The 22,809-nt window shown below is 38.2% G+C and overlaps 1 protein-coding gene across 5 annotated transcripts in view; it reads right to left on the bottom strand.

The window, feature by feature from the left end:
• The window catches only part of MYO3A (myosin IIIA), a 125,030-nt gene that overhangs the window by 31,757 nt on the left and 70,464 nt on the right, over positions 1-22,809 (bottom strand). For 2 of the 5 annotated variants that reach the window (XR_012628692.1, XM_074866401.1), the window contains exons 15-24: positions 20,812-20,910; positions 20,597-20,711; positions 16,715-16,841; positions 15,507-15,717; positions 13,336-13,483; positions 5,786-5,939; positions 4,610-4,698; positions 2,723-2,852; positions 208-287; positions 31-72 (exon numbers count right to left, since the gene is read on the bottom strand). Coding sequence is in view for 2 of the 5 variants with exons in the window: in XM_074866401.1 (XP_074722502.1) it covers positions 31-72; positions 208-287; positions 2,723-2,852; positions 4,610-4,698; positions 5,786-5,939; positions 13,336-13,483; positions 15,507-15,717; positions 16,715-16,841; positions 20,597-20,711; positions 20,812-20,910 (1,195 nt within the window). In the remaining 3 variants the exon portion in view is untranslated. Of the gene's footprint in view, positions 1-30; positions 73-207; positions 288-2,722; positions 2,853-4,609; positions 4,699-5,785; positions 5,940-13,335; positions 13,484-15,506; positions 15,718-16,714; positions 16,842-17,453; positions 17,489-20,596; positions 20,712-20,811; positions 20,911-22,809 lie in introns of those variants that run through there. The other 3 variants (XR_012628693.1, XR_012628694.1, XM_074866419.1) reach the window with 3 other exon arrangements.

Raw genomic sequence — 22,809 nt, 5'->3', positions numbered from 1 at the left:
CCAGAAAGAAGGGAAATGTTAGGTTTTTACCTCACGGAAGGAATATGAATTGCACAACACAAAGATATCCAGCTAAACAGAAAAGAAAATAGGAGAGGGAGAAAAACCAAGGAAGGGGTTACTTGCTTACTTTTAGTACCGGTAACAGTATTGCCTTTCTAGTTTAAATTACGGTTCAATGCAGAATCACAAAATCAGTTTTATTACCTTTGTATGACTGATGGATTTCTGTGGGGTCCACATTTGGTAACTGATTGTAGTTTTGCTTTTAGTGTGTGCCAAGTTACCTATGGAAGATGAAAGAAGGCAACCTACCAAAATGCTTACATCTCATCTAAACTGAAAACTATGCTGAACCATCTTATTCATGCTCCCAGTGTAACCATATGATTATTATAAAGGTTGTTGACTTTTTCGCAGTATGTCCTTGTTTCCCCTTTCACCCTTGGCATGGAACAAGCTCTGAAGAAGTTGCATTAAGTCGGAACATGGGCTGAATTTTCCTCCTTCAGCACTTATGTCACCTACTAGAGCAAAAAAATAAACAAAGACTGCTGCAGAAGGTAAGAAAGATATATCTTACAGCATCCGTGTGGCTTTACCCTAAGGATGTTATTGTACTGTTCTAGTTCTAAGGCTACATATATATATTAGTTAAAAAAAAAAGTGCCAGCACCCTTCTCTAGCCCTAAGGGCAAGTGACATAGCATGACTCAGGTCTATACAGCTAAACTCTATACTTCACAACTCTTTTAACCTCCTGGTAAAAATAAGGTTGCATCTTTCCACAGAGCTTGTTGGAAACCATCGCTGGCCTGTGCTTTCCCTTGCAGTGTGACTAGGTATTTCTGGGAGACTGCTAGCTGACATGGTCCACAACTGTCCCAGGGAGGCACGCTAACAATTAATTAGAATGGGCAGTCCTGTGGAGTGTTTCAGCTACTGTTCACTGGCTCTGTTTGGTTTACTAGCATACACATAGTCTTAAGATTCTAACCTTGGAATTCTTAATCGAGTAATACCTGTATTATGATGACTTGAAGGACTAGGTGCATTGGACTGGTTTACACAGACACTGATCTTCTAAAGGAATAATGAAAACTGCTGAGGTCTCCATCTTGTCACTCTATGTTGATAAAGCTCAACCACTGCTGCATGCTGCCCTTGCTTCTGCTAATAACATAAAACCTCTGGAATCTCACTCTCCACTGGGAGAGCCTGTAATCTCTGTGCTCAGATACTATCAGTAAGAGGTGGGTAAGAGTTGGATAAACAACTGCAAATATACAGCATGCCAAGATAATGCATCATGTATTATGTGATGATATCAAGTGCTAAACCTCCCTTGGGCTTAGCTGAATATCACAGGGTGGGAAGGAAAGAGAGAAGATTACTCACACCTACTTTAACCTATCTGAAAGTAAGGTGTCTACAGAATCCCCATTGTATTCAGTGGAGAGAGGCACCTTCAGAGGAGATTTATCCCATTCAAAGAGAAACGCCTGAGATAGGCAAGATGGGTTGGACTCTAAGTAAACCTCTACATTTCCACTGGTTCTAGATGAATAACTTAGATCAGAAATCTAACTTCTAGTTGGCTATCGCTGGATGGTTTGGGTGAGTTTTGAAAGGCTACACACAGTGTTTCATAATATCTAACAAGGATAAACCAACCTTCAGAGTTATCTTGCAAGACATTACCTAAGACTTGGGATCAGTTCCTGGGACCAGTTGGGCCCTGACTTTGACTCTACAGAAGTTATAGTTTAGTATCTTAGCAGATATCAACAAATTAAAAAGTTCAGGCAAGGACATTGAACTCAGTGTTTTCCCAGGAACACTGACTTAAAATACACCTTCAAAAGCAAATTTTGCATTCCACCAGCGAAGCTCCCTTTGTGAAGAATAGGACCTTTGCCAAAACCTCAGTTTCTGTAAGCTATGATAACATTTTAGAGAAATTTCCATCAAGCTCTTCCAATTTAGCTTTTCTGTTCTACTACATCTCCCATCTAGCTGTACAAGAAAGTAACGTTGTAAGGTACTTACTGTATGACACCAATGCCATCACACAGGGAGTAATACAACACAATAGCAAACTGATTGTGAGGAGACTTACCCATCATCCTATGGGCAGGTAGGACACTGCAAAGACCTGGTTCAACTAAGGTCCAATTTAGGAGTAATTTCTGTACAGCCAGTCATATTCCTCCACCCCAACTTATGAACTCCCTGAGGAAAGTCTCACTACTAGAACCCCATCAGTTACCTACTATAAAGGACTAAAAGACTGGGGAAATAGAGGAGTGTCTCCTCACTCTTTGCAGCAGATGTTAGGCCGCAACCTTGGTTCTCTACTGCTTTAAAGAAAAATCGCACTGAGACAAAACAGGTAATTTATATATGCCCTGTCCAGAAAAGGCCTGTGACTTACCTGATCCTTTCTGTTCAGTCCTCAACTCAAGGGGTGCACTCCATTCCCTGTCTTGCTCCCCTACCCTGAAGAGAGGACCCTGAAAGAAGCCTCTACCACCTCCTTGGCACTTCACCAGACCAATCCCTCCCCTGCAGCTTGAGATGGCTGGGGCTCCATTCTGTATAGATTCTAGGGTTGGAAAGTTAAGCCACAAAGTGTATAATGTCATCAACAAATGGTCGTATGAAACCTAGCAGTGGTCATCACAAAGGCTAGAGAAGAATAAGATTACTACAGTAGCAATACCTGTTTTTGTAAGAGGATGGGTTGCCAACTGTCGCGTCAGATTGTTTTCAGATGATCGCAGTAGCAGCACAATATCAGCTGGCAAAGTATCTCTATTTTTGGCTAGGAATCCACTTGCATTATACAGAACCTGTTTAAAAAGTGCATTTATGCATAGTCTGGGCTTTTGAAAAGTAATTATAAATTTAAGCACTCTGGCATGTGGCTTTTAATATACCAAGATACAAAAATAGTTTTTCAGCCATCAGGCTCTCTCTTGTTTACAGTCTTCCTTTTGATCATTGAAAGTTCTAACTTTTCAATACAGAGAACCATTATGATGCAGATCACTAAAAGCAAATCAATCATTCTAAAGTAGCTTGAGACATTTGTTTTCCTTAATCCAGTGTGGATTTATCACTAGGACAAGTGTGTTGTAGTCCTCATTTACACCAGTACATGTGTAAATGCACAATTAGCAATGCACTTGCTTTCAACAACATCACACATGATTATTCATATGATTGTACAATCTTTCTGTCCCATTCATATCATGCTGTACTGGACCCAGGACTTACCACTCTTCCTAGAGATCCCTGTATTAATTGTAGAGGAAGTTTGCAAAATCACAAACGGCATATTGGCAATTGAAATCTCTGTTAAAATTCCAGGAATGGTGTACCTAACTCAAAATGTACCTCCAGGGCTCTATCTTAATGATGCTGTAAAGGACCCACAAGAAAACCTAGCCTGTGAAGGGTACAAGATACTGGCATATTTAATTTAGGAAAAAACCTCACAAAACAACCCAGTAACAGTCTTAAATTACAAAAAAGGTTTGTAAAGGAAGAGGAAATAAATTGTTCTCCAGTTCCACAGCAAACAGGACTGGGAGTAATGAACTTAAATCACAGCAACAGAGATATAAACTAGACAGTAGGAGAAACTTCCTAATGAAAAAGCTTGTTGGAAATTGGAAAGGGTTGATGGCGCACTGGTGGAATCCCCATCTTCAGTGGCTGGTATTGGGAATGTTACAGGGAGAGCTGCCTCTCTGCTTCTCAGCAGTGAGGTATGCTATGCTGGTGAAGTGTAATTCAGCTGGAGATGAGATTCAGAGGAGTTACTGCAGGCCACTTGTAACTGGGTGTCTTACACAAGTGGCAAATTGTCTTCCATCAGCCGAGGGGCAGTATGTTGCCTCCTCTGAGGCCAGCTGTTCCACCACTGCACAGACCCAACATTGTTTCCTAGGTGAGACAGCAATGCCCACTCCATACCCCTTTAAAAGAGCTCAAGAGGAGGTAGGAACTCCTGCTTTCACAGGGCAAGGTTCAGGTGACCAGTGGCATCTTGTCGCAATGCATCAGCAGCTCCTCCTGAGTTTGAAAACCATGTGCAGCAAGTCACCTGAAAAGCATGTGCAGCAAGTCACCTGGTACAGGAGGGCAAGACTGCTCATCAAATGATGCAGAAAGCAGGGCCTGCACTATCTATCTGGCTGATGACAAAGTATAGAACTAAGAAGTAAGGCTGATGGGGTGTAGGAGGTAGGAGAAAGAATGGAGCTAGAGCCTGATTCGAAGCAGTGGGAACAAGCATGGCACAGGACTTTGAGGAAGTAGGGTGAAGAGCACCGAGCTGCATTACATAATGGTTATTTTTTGGTTCTGCTATAATACAGTCAGTTCATTTACTTGGTGACATTTAAGAAAAAGACATTCCTGCTATTGCTTTTTTTGTGAGGGAAAATAACTTTCCAATTTACTTTTGATGTGTAAGGCAATGCCAAAATTTCCATGTCAGGCCTGAATATATGAAGGTTGAGAACCAACCTAGCTGACCTCTTCCATTTCCTTCCAGCCCTACTGTTCCACAGTCCCCAACTAATATCATTAGGTCTCTTACCTTTCCTGCATAATGGTAAATCCCAAAGGTTAGATCTACTCTTTTGGGCCTCCAAAAATATTTTGACTTCAAATTATCTTCAAATTTTTCTGAAAGGAAACACATAGCTTATCTTACTGGAGTTACTGTACAATAATTGTCTTCTGAAGCTGTATCCCTCTAAGGATATTGCCTGACTTCTCAGACAATGCAGCAGCACGAAACAGACTCTGATGTTTTTAAGGACAAAGATACCATAATTGTCCTGTAACAAAAGGCATTGGATAGAGAATATGGGAGTTCTTGGATCAGTTGCTTATTTTGTACCGTTTTCTTTCTGTGTCATCTCAGAAAATCACTTGCCCTTCTAAGCCTTTGATCTTCATATATGAAACAATGTAGTAATTCTTCCTAAGGATTCCTTGGGGAACTGTGAGGAAACATTTATCAATGGATTGAGGGCCTCTGTACTGTAGACTAAAAAGTATGAGGATAGAAAGACAACAAGCTCATATAATTGCTTTAGCATGGGCATTGTTACTGGATGTTATTAGGTTTTGTCATTGGGTGTTGGTTAAAACTCTCATTTGACACTGCACATCCAAAAAGGAGTAAAACAAGGATTTATCTGTGCAGAAACCCCATTGAAATAACTAAATCAACCGTAACTGCAACTACTCAGCAGCACTGAAATATTCAGGATCTGAACAACATATTTAGATGTTTTAATTTTAATTTCGGAATAGAAAAAACCAGGAAGCATAATTTTCTGAAAGGCACTCAGGCAGGTTTGCAACCATTACCCTTAAAAAGTACTAAAATTCTTGTTCAGATACGGCTCATCAAAAATCTCAGAGCAGAACATGACTCAACTTTGAAAACAGTGTTCTTGGCATATGAACCTAGAGTCTTAACTCAGTTTGATCTTTATCTTTCAAGCCCTGCAGCTAAAAATTCCTGAAGGTAGGAGAATTCAAAGCCTGGATCAGCAGCTTATGTTCCTTTGTACTCTTGATGTTTCTCTATCAGCTTCAAATACACATCCATCCCTGCATGCATGCCTCCCTCAAACATACTGTGACACTGGAATGTGGCCTTGCTAAAAGCATAACTAGCATATAGCCTAAACTGGACATGGCAAACAGAAATCTAACAGGGAGACATCCTGCGAAACTGTGAAATAAACCATATACTTACCTACAAGTGTCTGATCTGTTGCTTGTGGGAATCGACTTTCCTCATCCAGCAGGGACAATAAACCCATTGGTTTCTGCAGGAACATATCTAAGAGGGGCCTGTTGTCCTCATATTCTATAACTCTTGCATCAACACCTTCATATAGGTATTCATTCTGTAACAAACAACAGAAGGCAAGCTTTGTCTATGTTTACAGAACCACTTCAGAAATTAATTCACAAACTGTCAATTGTAGCAAATTAAAACTACACTGAAAAGTATGCCCTGGGGCTAAAGACATCAAGGTTTTGCAGAAACAAATGTCAGATGGGACATATCACACTGTCAGGCTATAGACTTTGATTTGCCTTTGGATATATAAGTTTTTGGTAAAGTAAGATGTTTTTGGTAAAGTAAGATGTTTTCCAGGAATATGCAAGAAGTAAAGAAACAGAGTTGAAGACGATAAAGTAAGCGTTTGCAGTGGAGATCACAGTGTCAATTTGCTTCCGTGGTCTGCAATGTCAAAAATATTTCTTAATCATGTAGAACTACATTTACATTCCCAACTCATTGTTCAGCTCTGTGATGTACAGTGGCCAAGATTTACAAAAGTGACCAGATTACAGAGGCTTCACTTGTTTGTTCCCCCTCCTCAAACACCTGGAAAAGTTCTTATGTGGAAAAAAATGATGCATACTTCCTAATATTTAAAGAATGGTGTACATAGTTTCTAAAAATTAAATAAATTGTCCCAGGTTGGCCTTTACAACACTTCCATTCCTTTTAAAGAACTAGGAAAAGGTATTCAGCAAGATTAAAAAACAATAGAAAAGTTGTTTAGTTGTTGTTTTTTTTTTTTTTTCTCTTGAAGACTGCAAATATCTTTGGATTTCTACCAGACTGAGAAAAACCTGATAACAAATGCTGTGTCCACAGTGTGTTGCAATGGTTTTATCTTGAAAAAAATCTAAATTATAGCTGAAGAATACAAGAATGACTTTCTTTAATCCTTCAGCAAGGCAGAGGACAGCCATAGATTTACCAAGAGAAAGATGCCCTAGGACCACCACCCGTCCATTATTTTTACCTGCATTATGTAATGCAACAGCAGTTATCCACTGCACAGTGCTCCCATCATATAGCAGGGCTGCCTTCAGTCCTGTGCAGGCTATGCTATGAAACACGTAATTAAACCTTTTGATCTACTTTAAAAATCATCCCTCTTCCAAAGGATAGGACTTTATAAAAGTGTTGTATTAATTCATGGTGTTAACATTACAGTTGCGCTATCCTGAATTCATTGTAAGAAGAGTGTCATGAACATGAATGATGGCTAATATTAATGAGTTCAGAGACCTCTAACCCTGAAAGACCTCTCCTTATGTGTCATTCACTTGAGTCTGAATGACAGTCAGGGGTGAGTGAAGAAGGCAATACGTTGAGTATTTCAAAAAGGAGTTAACTGCCGTATACAACAAAAAAGCACATGTTATTAGACACCGTACCTCTTCATCTCTAAGCCGAAGAGAAACAGAAAAATTAATAAAATCAGTAACACTGTCCTGGAAAAACAGGTCCAAATATATCTGCTTATTCATTTGAAAGAGAACACAGAATATATACCTAAATCCTTCCAGTATCCAGATTGATCTAATTTCCCTGGACACTCTTCATTCTAAGGATAAATTATGGCTCAGTTTATATGCCTGTACAAGGATGTAAGCAGTAAGAATCTCTCCTACAGCCCCATGAGGGCTCCTCATCTCAGACACATAACATTAACTTCATTCGTGTCAATCCTGGAGCAGTGGACAGGTGGAGTTTTGCTTTTTATTTTAATCAATGACCTGAGTAGCAGAAGAGTAGACAGAAGAGTAATAAATGTATCACTGATATAGGCAAGAAGTTAATTATATACTTGTAGAAGCTACTGGCAGGAAGGGAATGAATCCGTGTTATCTTCCAAAGATAACACTGCAGTAGGGACAGCTTAGCTGAGGGCTACAGCTGTAGAACACACAGATGTTATGTTCATGAAACCAGCTGTTACTGCTTAGGAGTATTAAGGGGGAAAAGGGAAGAGATTGTTCAGGATGAATCTATGAGAAGAGTGTTTCTGTGTCACTCAGACATCCTCAAACAAGCTCTCACAGACAACCCATCTAATAACTTTTACCAACTTCATATACTTGTGAGGCTGGTTTAGAAAGCTGATGAAAGAGTTCTGTTTGAAACTGGAAGGAGATCTGTAATATCTGCACTACTACACTGTAACAGCAACATCTGCTCCCCTCCCTGCCTGGCCAGTGCACAAGGCCTGACCTCCAAGCCTGCAGTGTATGTGACTGTTCGGTCTTTTGTGTCTGCACCTCGACAACTGAATGAGTGTCAGCACTGACACTTTTGGTAATGCTGCCATCTGCCCAGTAGGATATGGAAGGAGTTCACTCCATCGCCTCCCATGGGCTCCTGGAGGATGGCTGATAACCGAGTCTTCCAGGCACCAGTGTGACAGATGGCTCAGAAATAAGATACTACATTACATTTTCTTATGGAATGCTGGTCTTCAACCATATTATTAGGATACAAGCAGCAAGGATAAAACCCTTAATGATGCACGTCATAAAACTGTAATGAAATAGATATTATTTGAATTAATAAGCTGAATCAGTTACAGGATCCTGTAATCACCCATGACGTTTTATGACAAGAAAGCTCCTTAAAATAGCAGCTTCTCATTGAAATTCTAAAGTATAATACACTAGAAAGTATTCCTATGGATGGGATGTCTGAGGAATGACTGAGTTACACTAATACTTGGGTTTTTATCTCATCTCAGTATTGCATGGTATCTTTCCTGTGATCAAAACTGGGCAATATTAGCTTGTGCAATCTGGTTTCACTTAACAACAAGAGAATTATTAAATGCATTAGGAAATGGTCTTTATGTTGAATAAAAACAAAAAGTAATGGCATTTTGCTGAGAACATGGTATGATGACGCTTTGGTTTAAATGGGAACACAGGAGACTTATTCAGAATGAACCTTTTCCAGCTTAAAGTAGAAGATATAATTGTCATATAAACATTGCCTATATTTAATGCAAAAAGTAGCATCCTTCCAATTGACAGTAAATTTGCCACTTTCCAAAATGTTTTAGGTATTTGACATTACACCTTTTACTTTTTATGGAAGAATCACAAATGAGAAAGAAATGGGAGGGTCATATGGCTGGGGAGTGTTACCTGCCAATCATGTTGCTGACAGAATTAACTTACATCAGTACATTACACGTAAAGGAAACACCTTGAAGGACAGGACTGAAGGTGCAAAAGTCGTGCTTTGCTTAATATTAACCTAAAAAAAGCTTGTGCCAGCACTCATTCCACTTAACTACAGACACACAAAAGAAGTGACTAAGTTGAGTGCCCAAACTTCCTCCCCAGTCAGTGGAGTCAGAGATGTATCTATTTGTTTCCACTATCAGGAATCTAAACTATCTTTATCTGAAACTATATTCCCCACTTCAGGCTTTCTGTTAAATTAGAGAAAGGAGATTGCATTCAGGCCTAAAAACCTTTATTCTTAAATGCAAACATTAAGTCAACAATAAAGAATAAATTCCGTTAATTTTGACTTGAGTTCTCCACATTGGATGCAGACTGCTCTAGCAGACACCCTGAGTGTTGATAGTACCACTGTTCCTTCCTACTATTCCTATCACTTCTGAGGACATAATTTTGTATGCCACACTTTTTTTTTTTTTTGACGAAAGCAAAACTCTGAACACTTTTTAGATTCAGATACAGAAAAGAACCATTGACAATGCTAAAAACATGTCACCTGCAACACTGAAAGTACAATTCAGCCATATGAGTTCATTTACTATTTGGCTTCATTGCTCAAGTTGCCAAAAAATTATTCACCTTTCCTATATAATCACTGCTTATTAGGTTGACATGGGTTAATTGAGAACTAGACTATAATCAACTGATTTAGGCCTTGACTTCCAACTAGATATGTCAAATTTCATCTAATTGCATGTGGTATGGAATTGAACAGGGCAAAATAGGGAAAGAAATGAAGAAATAATGTCCCTGTAAGTTTTACTTCTCTTGAGAGAAGTGTGAAAGAAATTAAATTCTGCAGTCTTCCTTGGGTAGATCTACAGGGTGTAATGCAGTGTCATGCCAGAGATTTCTGAGATAGCACAGAGCAATCTGACATGTCTGTCTAGCATTGCACAGGGCTGAGGAGAGATACTGGCCTGGGACCCGAGCAACAGGATAGCTCCATCAGCATGACAGTCAGCTTGGACTAATGAAAAGTCAACATAAAGGTCTTGGTGACTGCTGGCATCAGCCTTCTCCTAAACATAACTCCTGTCTTTTAGTGTTAAAGACACAAACTCTTATGTGTGTGTAAAGTCATGCAGACACATCAGCAAAGGGCAGGGGTCATCCTATTGTTTGGCTTTTACGTAAGTGATACTCTGTATCATTAACAAGAACAATTTCAGTCCTATGATTTTGAAAATATTTCCTTTTTTGCCATGTATAGAAAATTCAGTAATTATATTTTATATTTTCCTGCTTTCTCTTATTTGCCTGCAGGGAGGGCCTGTATTTACAATTAAAGTACATCACTGGCGTTAACTCAGGAGGGTCCTTACAGTGAACAGAAAAGATTCTGAAGCCACCTCCTTTCTCAAAGACTGTTCTTGTGATGTAAAACTGAAACAGCCATGTTATAAATAAATGAAAAGTGATGTCTTATAATGACTATGAATCATACTGCAAATCATGCCATGCCATTGGGTTGAAATGCAGAATAATATATTTGTCATTTCCAGGCTCTGAAAGGGGAGGGATTTACACCCACACTTGCATGAACTTAATTTATATAGCTCATTCTGCACTGCTGTAGTAATATCGTTGGAAACTGCTACAAGATAATATAATGAAGTTTGATATAATCTGGCGTAGTGTCATGTAAATTAAAGTAGACATCTTACTTGGTTGGTATTACAGGCAGGATATGGACACTTGTAATAGGAATATTAGGACTGGTATAAATGAAATATGAATGGAAATGTGCGTCTAAGTACCAGAAGAAAAGAGTCTTAGAAGAATGGCCTGTGATCTGAATGAAGAACGTTTGTTCACAGCAATAAAATTGAGGAAAGTGTTGCTTACATCAAGACCAGAAGGCCTTCACTCACATAAAAACACAGCACAGACAGCTAGCAAGCGGAACACCCTCTAAATCTGACAACAGGAGGATGACTGCAACATTACAGCACATCACATAACGCCCTTCCTTTTCCTACAAGCCCACCAAGGAAACTGACTGTAGGCATAAAGATGTATATATTCCAAAGCAAAACCAGATAATGACCTTGCCTGAGGATTACGGAGGCTGAAGTAAATAAGGTTCTGAGGCAAAAAACCACCCTGTAACAACTGATGATTGCTAAAGGGTGTAAAGGATCTGTCCAAAAACTATTTCAGCAAAACAAACCTAAGAGACATGATGAAGACTTGCTAGCTGGTGTCCCTTATTCTCTCTGGCTCTCACAAATGATCCTGGCCAGGCCACCTGAACACACACACACACACTTCCTAGTGCTTTCTATGTGGGTGCGAGTCAATGAAATCTATGAGAGAATGAGTGGGACTGACACACTTAGAGATTCTGTAAATAAAGATCACCTTCCCCTTCCATAAGGTCTGTGATTTTCATACTAATGTCCTACAGGGAGACATGGGAAAACTACGTTGTCAAAATCAGAAGTTCATTTTTCCCCTCATCTGCTCAGTAGCAAAATAACCACCCCGACCTCTGCAGCAGGGCATGCGCAGGACAGCAAACTGTTCCTACTAGATCGTGACACCGCAAACCTCCGCATTAATATATGTCTGTCCAAAATGTTCTGTATTAGGATATCTAGAAACAAATAAAGGCAGATTACACTGAACAGGACCCAAGTCTAATTAAAAAAGAGAAGGAGCATTGACAATATTTGGGTGTACAGGGATAGGGTTAGGAAAGCCAAGGCAGGTCCATCAGCAGCAAAGAGGCAAGTAGGGAAAATATGGTCTGCTGCTGAACGGGTGTGGATGACATGGAAAAGGCTGAGATACTTGATACCTTCTTTGCCTCGGCCTTGACTGATAATCCCAGGTCCCTGAGACCAGAAGGAAAGTCTGGAGCAAGAAAGGCTTACCCTCAGTGGGGGAGGATCAAGTTAGGGAACATCTGAACAAAGTGGATGTATGCAAGTCCATGGGACCTGGTCAGTGCTTGGATTTGAGAGGAATAAATAACAGTGGTGCAGTCTGTGCTACTTCCATCTTCCAGCTGTTAGAAACAGCAGTAGTCAAGTACTCTTTTTGTGTGAATTTATGTACTTTGGAAAGAAGATACCTAAGTAATTATAGTAGTTCAGGCTAATTTCTCTCTGACTTTTAGATGCTATTAAAGACAAGGAAATACTTGTGACTGAGAATCTTCCACATAAATCTATAAAAACAACTACAAGGTGTAAGACTGCAAGACAGCATTTCCTGAAATAATTGGAAATGGGATAAAACATTGATCCATATAAAAAATTTTCAATTTTATACATAGATATATACACCTCTAGACTGACGCATGTACACACCTGCATACACAGACACATTCCAAACTTGTATCTGTCTCATCCTTAAACTAAGCAGTGATTAGCACTGACAAAATACTCTTCTTCTGCTAACAATTAAAATTAGTATTCAGGAGGATTTTCATCTATCACCTTTCATAAAACCCAGTAATTTCAATAAAACAGAGAAAGCAGTATTTCACCTAAAATTTGAATCTTAACTGTTCTGCTCATACAGAATTCTGGAGTATTTCTGATTTCAGCACGATTATTTTTTTTTCCTGGACATGTTATTTCTTCAAATAACAATACTGAATAATGATTTAAAGATGGTTAATTTATTTCTCATGGAATTATTTACGAAGTTGAGATGACCTTTTTTGAGGCTTTTCACCCTCCTCTTCAATTTCAAAAACTTATAATTACAACTCTATTCCTTTTCTGTTTTACATCAAATTATTTAAATTAAATCCATCATTATTTAGCTTAGATGCTCTAGTTCCTGAATATGAACAAAATAATTGTGAGATTTTCAGTTTTTAATAATGGAATTTCAGTGTTCATTAAGCTTATCAGTAAGCTATTATGAAAGCTGCACTTTAAAAATTATGTTACCACTCATTTATTTTTTTACTGTAGAATCATACGTCACTCACGTTATTCCTCAAGAAAACAACACTGCATTTGCATCAAACCGATTATCACTGTGTTATGTTGCTTAGATACTGTAAATTTCAAGATTAATGCATTCTATGTAGGCATTTTACTTGCAAGTAGCAAGCACTGCTTCACAGAATACACACTCAGAAAACATTTGGTATAATCTGCAATTTACAACCTATTACAGAGAAGGAACAATGTAGTTTCTTGAGACAAGGTTTTATATGTTCAGCAATATTAAAGCTTTATCAAAATATTCCATACATACCTGTTCCCAGGCAAAGACATGTTGATTGAAGTAGAACTGAATTTGTTCATTGGCAATGTTGATACAGAGTTGTTCGAAAGAATTTTTTTTGAAATTCTCAAAGCCAAAGATATCAAGAATTCCAATGTTCAAACCATCATCGTTTCCACTGCAAAGATTAAATAAACTTTCTATTGTTGTATCTTTATTTTACACTGACTAGCTTCATTATTATTTCACAAAAGGAAAAAATGTGCCAAATCTGTACATCAGTTAAACAGAGTAATTTTTGCTAAACTAGATATCTCTTAAAAAAACAGACAATTTTTGTTTGAAATACAATAAATGCACATCAAACATTACTGTATTTGCAGACCAGATACACTGAATCACAAAATGACCAAGTCAACTGATAAGCGTATAGCGGATTTGCAATTTTATTGTTAATATTTGCTAGTTATTATTCTATTGTAAAAAGCTGACTACAGTACAGAAACAACATGCAGTTCTTTTTGTTGCTCTTGTAATAAAACAGGCTTTACTCACCAGCATCTTGAAATTAAAGATTGCTGTCATTAAATACTATTTCTTCATATTGTTTACTCACAACAATTAAAACTGATTATTTTAACATGAAAGTCAAAAGAACGAATAGCTAGACCTTTTATGCATCTAAATAACTACTTTAAGTACTGGAGTGTGGTATGAATTTAAATTACCAGTTAAGTTCCAGAGAAGTACTGCTACTAAAAACTTCATTTTTAAATTTTAGCCAAGGCATTCTGAGAGATATGTGGTCATTTCTGCAACTGGAAAAAAGCTCTAATATTCGTATTTATTTGCTGAAATAAAAAATTAAAAAATTAAGAGGATATAATCTTATATCAAACTGAAGTAGACATTAGTGTCTTTTCCTACCTAAATTAAAAAAAAAATCACATTCTATCTATAAAACTCCTTTGAGGGGCTATCTGTAACCAATTTTTTTTTTTTAATAAAAAGTGTAGGAAATTGGGTATGAAGAACCAGCCTCAAGATACTCACGAATAGCACCTGAACCTCTTTATGAAGTCGACCTCAAAAATGCAAGCATTTCATTGTGGAGGGATCAAAGGTATTTATTGATTTTGACCTGAATTTGGTGACTATTTTAACTGTCTGGAAATTACATTTTTGGTGAATAGACTGCTGAAATTTGTCTGACCCATTCCTTCTCATGTCTAATTACGTGAAAACAGCAAATATAAATTATTTTACTACCACAAAACCAAAGCAAATTTCTGGGGTTTTTTTTTGTATAGTGAACATTTCAGGTTGAACTTTCTCCTTCCTCACCAGCATAATAAATATTCAGTTTGAAAAGGACTCTGTAACAGGCACATGAGAGAGGCACACAGGCTAGCAGTTGTTGCCCCTTCTACCGTTAATTTTATCCTGTCACTTACTGATTAAAGTTCTGTTTATTTCTGCTCTGCTGTAACCAAATATTTGAAAGTTTAGACAAATTTTAGGATTGCAGCCTTGGCTTTCCTCTGATGTTTCAAAAAAAAAAAAAAAAATCCAGAAAATCCAGATTTGCAAACCAAAGCTATTTAGTATTGATATTCCTCTTCAGGTAGTTATAAGTTTGCCCCTTTTCACTGCTACTATCAGCCATAGAGCCCTGACCTACAGGATCTACAATGCAAACCACATAATTTCTTCTTTGATTAATTTGAAAAATATGTTATATCCTCATTCGCAGCATCTTTCTCATCTCTGTGTTTAAAATGTCACCTTGTAAGGGTAGGGTGGACATTAACCTCAGTAAATGTGTTTGGAAACTACTCTCACACATATATGAAACACACTCATAACAACAGTGACTGAAGCAAATAAGTGCAAATAAGAGCAGAATTCGACCTATGTAATCAACAGATGAATGTCAAAAGTTGACCCTGACAAAGTATAAAGGAAAAAGTAGTTAGTATGTAATTTACAAAGGGTTAAATGAGTAAAGGTCAAATAGGAGAACACCAGGCGCCTGTGCTATCCATATCTACTGTATTTTCACTGCTTACTATGAATAGGATAAAACCTTTTTTTAACATAAAGGTAGCAGAGAAAAAGAAGAAGAGAACATTAAACACTCTAGTGTAGATGATATTATTCCCACATAAAACCTCTCTTTAATCTGGAAAAGATTCTTTTACCTTAAATGTTTGTCAGGTTTCAGTAAAGTGTTGATGCGATTGACTATCCAGCTAAAGAGGCGCCCATACAGTGCTTTGGCCATGGCATCTCTGACATCAGTGGCTTTTTCCACAGTGTTGGGACGAATAATTGTTTCTCCTCGAGTCACAACACAGTGAGAGGTGAGGGCCTCTTGCAGTTCATCTGCCTGAATACACAGCAAGGATGCACCTAGGAAGGAAGGTCAGAGGCATAGCTCAGAGGCAGATTTTGGAAGGGAAAATATGCATTTTTGCAATCAAAGCTGCAAGTGCAATATATTATGAATAAGGGCCAAATCAAAGTCTTGAAGTATGACTAATGAGGGTGTTCATGTCAAACAATGGCAGTATCTATATCTATACTGTCTATCAATAGACAGTATCTAATTTAGTCACCAATCTCCCTAGCTTTCACTGCAGTCAACGTGTAAGTGACTCAAAGCAGAGGCTATTTCTCCAAACTGTCTACAGAGAAATGCTAGGGAATCTAGGTGACTATGTCAGGAGTATGTAAGTAGTAAGGTGTGAATACTCCTCTCAGTTATAATCCATCCATATAAGCCACTGCTGTCCTCCTTTTGCTCCAAAAAAAGGGGTGGTGCTTTCCCAGTTCCACAATACTTTTGTATCCATGGCAGGAAAATGTGTAAGAAGATAGCGTGAAGACTTCATTGTCTTCCCACCTGTAATTATTGAGAAAGAGTAGCAAACCTTCTTGAGAATCTTTGCCCCTTACTCTGCTCTGCCTCCCAGCAGCCTATACTGTAAGGTATCACTTCCAAAGAATTAGTGAGCCGTATTTCAACAGGCATATGTGAGGAACAAATAATGAGTATCTGAGAAAGAAACTGGGAAAAAACTATTCAACATGTTAATGAGGTTCTCCATCAAATGTTCAAATAACCTTGGAAAAATTCCAAAGATTTTCTTTTCAGGCATCTGCAGTATTAGTCATGTTTCCTGAATGCCTGTGAACTGGTTAGTCAAATAAGGTGCATAACATGGAATTTTTTTTCTTTTTGCATTTGAATTCAGGTGGGCTTGGAATTAATCTATCTTCAGCATTTAATGATTCTTGCAAAATATCCACGTAAATACAGTTTTCACAGATAACTCTCTTGCAATAAAAGAAATTCACTATCAAAACACTAAAGGAAAACAATCTTAAATCAAGAAAAATCACTCACAATTCTCAAGTGCTACTGGATTGGAAATGTTGCTCTTGTCAATCGTATGTTCAGATACCACTGCAGAAAATTCAATGTTACCCACATTTAAAATGGCAGCCAGGACACTGTACACACTTCCAAGTTCCTGAAAAATATATTAAAAAAGATGCAATACTTAATAGACAGATAGATTTGTCAGTTTGGTTTGTGCAATGGGCATGTGCGTGTGTTGTTTCCTGTTGTCTGCCACAGGCCCACTGCTTTTAGGAAAACTGTTCTCAGCAGTTATTCCCTGTTCTGTACTCAGCATAGTCTTTCAAGTGTAAGACACTCAAAGAGGGCAAGACAAACTATAGCCTAATCTCTCTTCCATACCTGTCAACAGGACAGGGTTGACATGGAGTAGGGGAAGCACAAAACAGTGGTGAACATAATCCTCTTACACAGAAAGAATTCAGAGGTTGTTTATATCCACCCTTCACTGTGTCTGCAGGCACAATTGTGTCTAAAAATGTAATACGTAGATCAACAAAAATATAAAAATCTGCATCTATGTTTCTTGGATCATGGAAACAAAGGTACTCCAAATAATAGGTCTGCAATGGCTCCCACCGACACCATCAGAAAAAGTTTCACTGGGAGAAGAGTGAGACCTCACATCTCTGATTTGGCAAAGCACTTTACCCTTCAAAATGTCAGTTAGGAACTGTGTACTCACCAAAGCACTTTAGTATGGACTTTACTTAAATATACTTACATTTCAAATTATTTAGTAGATTCTGAAGATGGATTCTGCCGTGAAAAGGCTAATATTAGTCTGAACAGTGAAATTATACATACAGTAAATTATTTTAAGTACTTATATATGACAAATAACATCATCTATGCAATTAATGAAATAATGCTTTCATTGCAGGTTTGACTTAGATTTGAACTGTGAATTTTCATCTGAACTGTGAATGTTTATCAGAATTACTTGATGATCTCTGAGTATTTTCTACTCAAAATGCTGACATGCTCCTGTAAAGCAGACCAGGTTTTAAGCTAGGAATCCGTGTTACTATATATGTATTTTAAGGCATGCAGTAATAGTGTATTCTATAAATAGCAGGTTTATAAGTTTTATAGTAGTTTTATAAAAAGCAGTTTTGTAAATTTGATTGGTATTTTATAACGATGGACTTTTCATAGTTGCACATCATTTTATCCTTAATATTCAATAGTTTGCTGGTACCATGTCAGGCATCATTTACTAGGATAAAATCCTTAATTGCTCTACAATACTTGATCTTGTTTTCAACACTTTCAGAAGTTAATCTAGCAGTTAATAAATTCATTATTCCAGTGACAGCAAGATAAACTAGGTAAGATAACTCTAAAAAATTATGCTCAGGATAACTGGCACACAGTTTACCTAGGTTTTAAGCAATCATTTTAAGCTTAGGGACACAGATGAAATGCAAAGCAATGGACAGCTTAACTTCTGCCATTATGCTGTACAGTATGTATAGCTGCTGACATTTTTGTGTCCTTTTCCAGTGTGCTTGAAATCTGGCTTGATGTGTCTCATGCAGCATGATTATTGTTCACCCCAGGCAGTCCTTTTCTATTAATTTTGCTATGCAGCCTGAAATAAAACTGTGTGATTTTAAGACAGGGAGTATTGATAGTAGTTACTATTAAAGCCTGCCTGTCAGTTAAAAAGATATTTCAAAGAAATAAAGACTTGTTTAGGTCTCAGTTTTAATTGGAGTGGAGAAGATGTTCTGTTGAAGGTTTTCTGCTAACAAAACATGGAACATGCTCATACAGAACCTCCTCTGTGCACTGGGATGAATGTCCAAGCTTAAGGCTGTGTTACTAATAAGTGAACTTAGAAAAGGAACTCATTGTCTTACAGTATCTTTTTCTCGCTGAAAATAAATTGTCTCTGCACATGTATGCTGTATCAGAACCTCAGTGGGGGAAGATGACTTCTCTGTTCCTTCATTCTTGCAAACACAGCCTCAGATAGGCTAATTCACCCCATGAAGAATGTCAGAGAGGCTAACGTGGATGCAGCTCACATGTAACCATAGTTAGATTGCCCTGTGGTACTCAACCTGCTTCTGAAACTGGCAGGGTTCTACAGGTAGATAATTCTTTACAGATTCAGCTCACAGTGGCTTGCTGAGTTAATCAAGTGAAGATCCATGCTAAAACTGCACAATGTGGCCAGTGACCTAGTTCTAACGGGACCTTCAATATGTAAGGAAGGTCTCTTTTGGATGATCAGGATTATTGTTTCCATCCATCCAAGTGAACAAAAGAACCAGGAACAAAAACAGACCTGCTGTTTTTCATGGTATAAATTAGGACTTATCAAGGTCTCTGGTGCTGTGACAAAAGTGCTATCAGTGCTGAACTGTGCACATCCTTCCACGCTGCTTCTGGAAAGGTGAAAGTACAAGTGTGAAAGGATGTGACAGTACAGGTGCTATATTACTAAGTGCAGTTGCGAATAAGCAAGTAGAGGAGAAAGAGACTGTGAACGACACTGCTACTACAACTTAATGCAAAATGAGTATGGAAGAACAGAACAGGTGAACAAATCTGTTCTGTTAGCTATTCAAATATTTACATTGAGGGAAGCCAGAAATACTCAACTGAAGTAAGTAATTTTCTGGGAAAAGCTCCTTACAGCAGACTGTCCTGGTTTCAACAAGGTTGGAGTTAATTTTCATTGGAGTATTTCATACCATGGGATGTCATGCCCAAGGATTTAGGTGGGCGGGCTCTCTCTCTCTCTGGCTCTCTCAGCTTTTCACTTGGGGCTTGCAGGCATGCCGTCTGCTCGTCGGGTCGTGTTGTTGCTGTGGGGGGGCTGTCGCCGTGCTCGGTAATCCACTGCTGCATTTTACCCGTTTTCTTTTTGGACTCACTATTGTTACTGTTGTTCTCTTGTTATATTTAGTAAATTCTTTTTATTCAACCTATGAATTCTCTTCTTTTTGTCCCTTCCCTATTTCACCAGAGGGGGGAGGGGAAGGTGAACGGCCGGCCACATGGCGTCTGGCTGCCCGCTGAGTTCAAACATCCACAAACACACAGTTTTGTCGAAGAAATTAAAACATACATCCATTTTGCAGGCTAGTGTTGTATTTCACAGATACTATATGGATCATACACCTACTGTTGCTTGTGATAAAGTCAGAGGTAAACTACAGCTGTAATACATCACTTCTCCTAAGAAGAGAGAACTAGGGTGCAGGATGGGGTTTCCTTCCCTTGCATCCTGCTTTATAAATCCAGAGGCCTGTTTGTATTTTAATTATACCAACAACAGCCTAAGGAGAGGGGTATAATGGCCAGCAAAGCAATGATATGAGATCATAAAGAAAGAATGGGTTCAGTTAATGTTTAGTGATGAGATTCACTCCAAACGGATGTAAAAACTTCATTCAACTTTACCCCTGGAGTTGTGAAAATGTATTGAGTTCATCAAAACTCAGATCAACTCAATGAATTTTTAGAACTCTCACCATGGACTTCATCTTAAAACAGAGATGAGGCTCATATTCACAGGCCTAAAATTATAGGCTAATAAATAGTTACAACATAATTTTCTATTCGTTTAACTTGCAGAAGCCTTTTCTTCCCAATTACTCAGTTGTGCTGCATTCACTGATTTCAAAGTCTTGTTGACTCATACAATTTTATTAGTTTATCAGTGCCTTGAAACCTTAAAAATTTAAATGTGGTAATATAACAGTAAGTTGACCACGCAATATCCTAAAACATAAACACACTACTGCTAAAGGAAGAAAAAAGCAAGGGAGATTATTTGAATGCTTTATGTAAGTTTTTCCTGATTAAGGTGGCCACTAAAGTTCACCAAAAAAAAGGGTTATCAGCACTCACCTCCAGTGTAAAACCAATGACTTTGAAGCACTGTTCAATTAATTCAAACTGAGACTTATAAAAGCTATTGTTCATGAAATCTTGCACTATTCTGAAATGATCGTTTTGCAGATATCTGAAAGAATTGATGGATACAGAGTTAGAATGTAAATGAGGTTGAGAATTCAACACCACATTTCTTAGTAATCAGTTTATGTAAAAATAAACTGTGTTACCTGGGAGGTCTATATTCTGGCAGTTTATAATGTGCCAGTTTTTTCTTTTCTGCCAGACCAGCATAAATATAATAAAAAATATGGAAATTTTTCTCTCCTCTGAAACAACAGAAAGAACAAACTGGTTTAGTAAGGCAACTGTGTTACATTTACTGATGACATACATGCTATTATTAAATGTTATTTTAATAACAGGCAAGGCTCATGCAAACTCATAGAGGACTCTGAAAGAAGCTTTATTACACAAGTTCCTATAAAGTGAACACCCTTTCTGTGCCATTGTGTGTTTGTTCTGAAGCTGCCAGGGCAGCTGCTTGGTGCTACAAGCAGCAAAATGCTGCTCTGCTTTTGATGCAATTGGTAGATGCTGGGTGAGATCTTGCACATTGCTCACCCACTCACATGAAATAGGCTGCTTAACCTCCAGTTATTTTAAAAAATCTTCTGACCATGGGAGAGCTATACACTCCTGATTCACTGAATCCAGTATGTTTGTGTCCTTTAGCCCTGAACCAAGAAAGCACATAAGCAGACATTCAGCAAAGGGCCTTATGACTTGGCATGTTTTGCCTAAAAGTTAGGTGCCCAAACCCACGACAGAAGGTTTATTGCACATCCAAGGCTCCTGTGCACCTCATGAGAAAGATGAATGCTTAGGCGGAAATTTGCAACTGCCACTGAACCCTGAGATGGCCAAGTCAGTCACTATGAAATGGCAAAAAGGAACGATGTTCAAACCGCCGGTTTCTGCATGAGCTGAGGTGTGTGTCTCAGGAGCACTATTACATGCTTCTGTGAAAGAGGATCAGAGCCCAGTGCACTCCTCTCTGCATGGGGGGTACCTAGATCAGAGTCCAGTGCCAACTTAGTTTGCATATTTTACTGTGGACAGTCAGTAGTAGAAAATAAGATCAATTTAAGGAGTAGGAGCAGACCTCTTATCTTCCTCCTCAGTGTCTTAACCATTACGTTGCATAGCCATGCTTTGCACGTTCTCTGAAACCTCACTGTGTCCTGATGGTTTGTGTATTCTCTTGGAAAGGCAGGGGAACCTGTAGGTTCAAAATCTCTTGGCTTGAAGTGGGTCTGGAACTTGGGTCTCCCATTTTCTGGGTAATCAATCACTGGTTTTCTGCAAGAAGCCATTCCTAGCTCTCCATGTGAGTTTGGGAGTTGTGTTCTCCCAGAAGAGCAGAACAGACTGTCCCTGCAATGCAGGTACCCAAATGCCAGTTTTCTGCCCTGGCACAGCTGTATGAACCAGCCACCCAGTGACCTCAGTGAAGAGGAGAACACGCTTGACATAAAAGAGCTTCGGGAGCTCTTGGAAGTTCATGCCTCAAAACTTAACCTTCTACAGTGGCTCTCCTGCTAAATATTTTCTTGTGGATTCAGACATATCAACACCTATCTAAATAGTATTTGAGGCATTAAATGCTTTGCTGACTTCCTGTCTCAGCACGTGGCTAAATATAAATATAAACTGACAGACACAGAACAAACCCGTGAAAAGTTATGTAAAAGTGGTATTTTAAGGAAAAAGCTGATTTCGGTCTGAAAAAGCAGTTTCTGTGCTTATAGAAAATACATGTCAATAATTTAAATGCCATTTAATTTTTCCATCATTTTATATTATGAGATACAAACATGACAGTGATTGATCTATTCTGCACTTGGTCCATAATCCTTTAGAACCAAATCCTAATAGATGCTCCACGATGTAAAACTAACACTTTGCAAACAAACAAACAAACAAAGCTACAATACAAGAGGAAACATAGAGGAATTAAATCCAAGTGATATACTTAACACAATACTTCAAATTTCCACAAAGAAATTTATAACTGAACTACCAGGAAGTTTTTAATTCTTTACACATTCTGATACACTTCATATATCACATATGCATTATTATGAGATTTGTTTAAATAACCCAGGAGGCAATGAAAAAAAATCAGGAGTAGTTTTCAGCTAACTTACAGATCTATAAGCTATTCA

Source organism: Strix uralensis, chromosome 1 (genome assembly GCF_047716275.1).
Source record: "Strix uralensis isolate ZFMK-TIS-50842 chromosome 1, bStrUra1, whole genome shotgun sequence".
In the NCBI taxonomy this organism is placed as follows: domain Eukaryota; kingdom Metazoa; phylum Chordata; class Aves; order Strigiformes; family Strigidae; genus Strix; species Strix uralensis.
The sequence above is the reverse complement of the archived record's forward strand: the minus strand, read 5'-3'. Positions and strand labels throughout refer to the sequence as shown.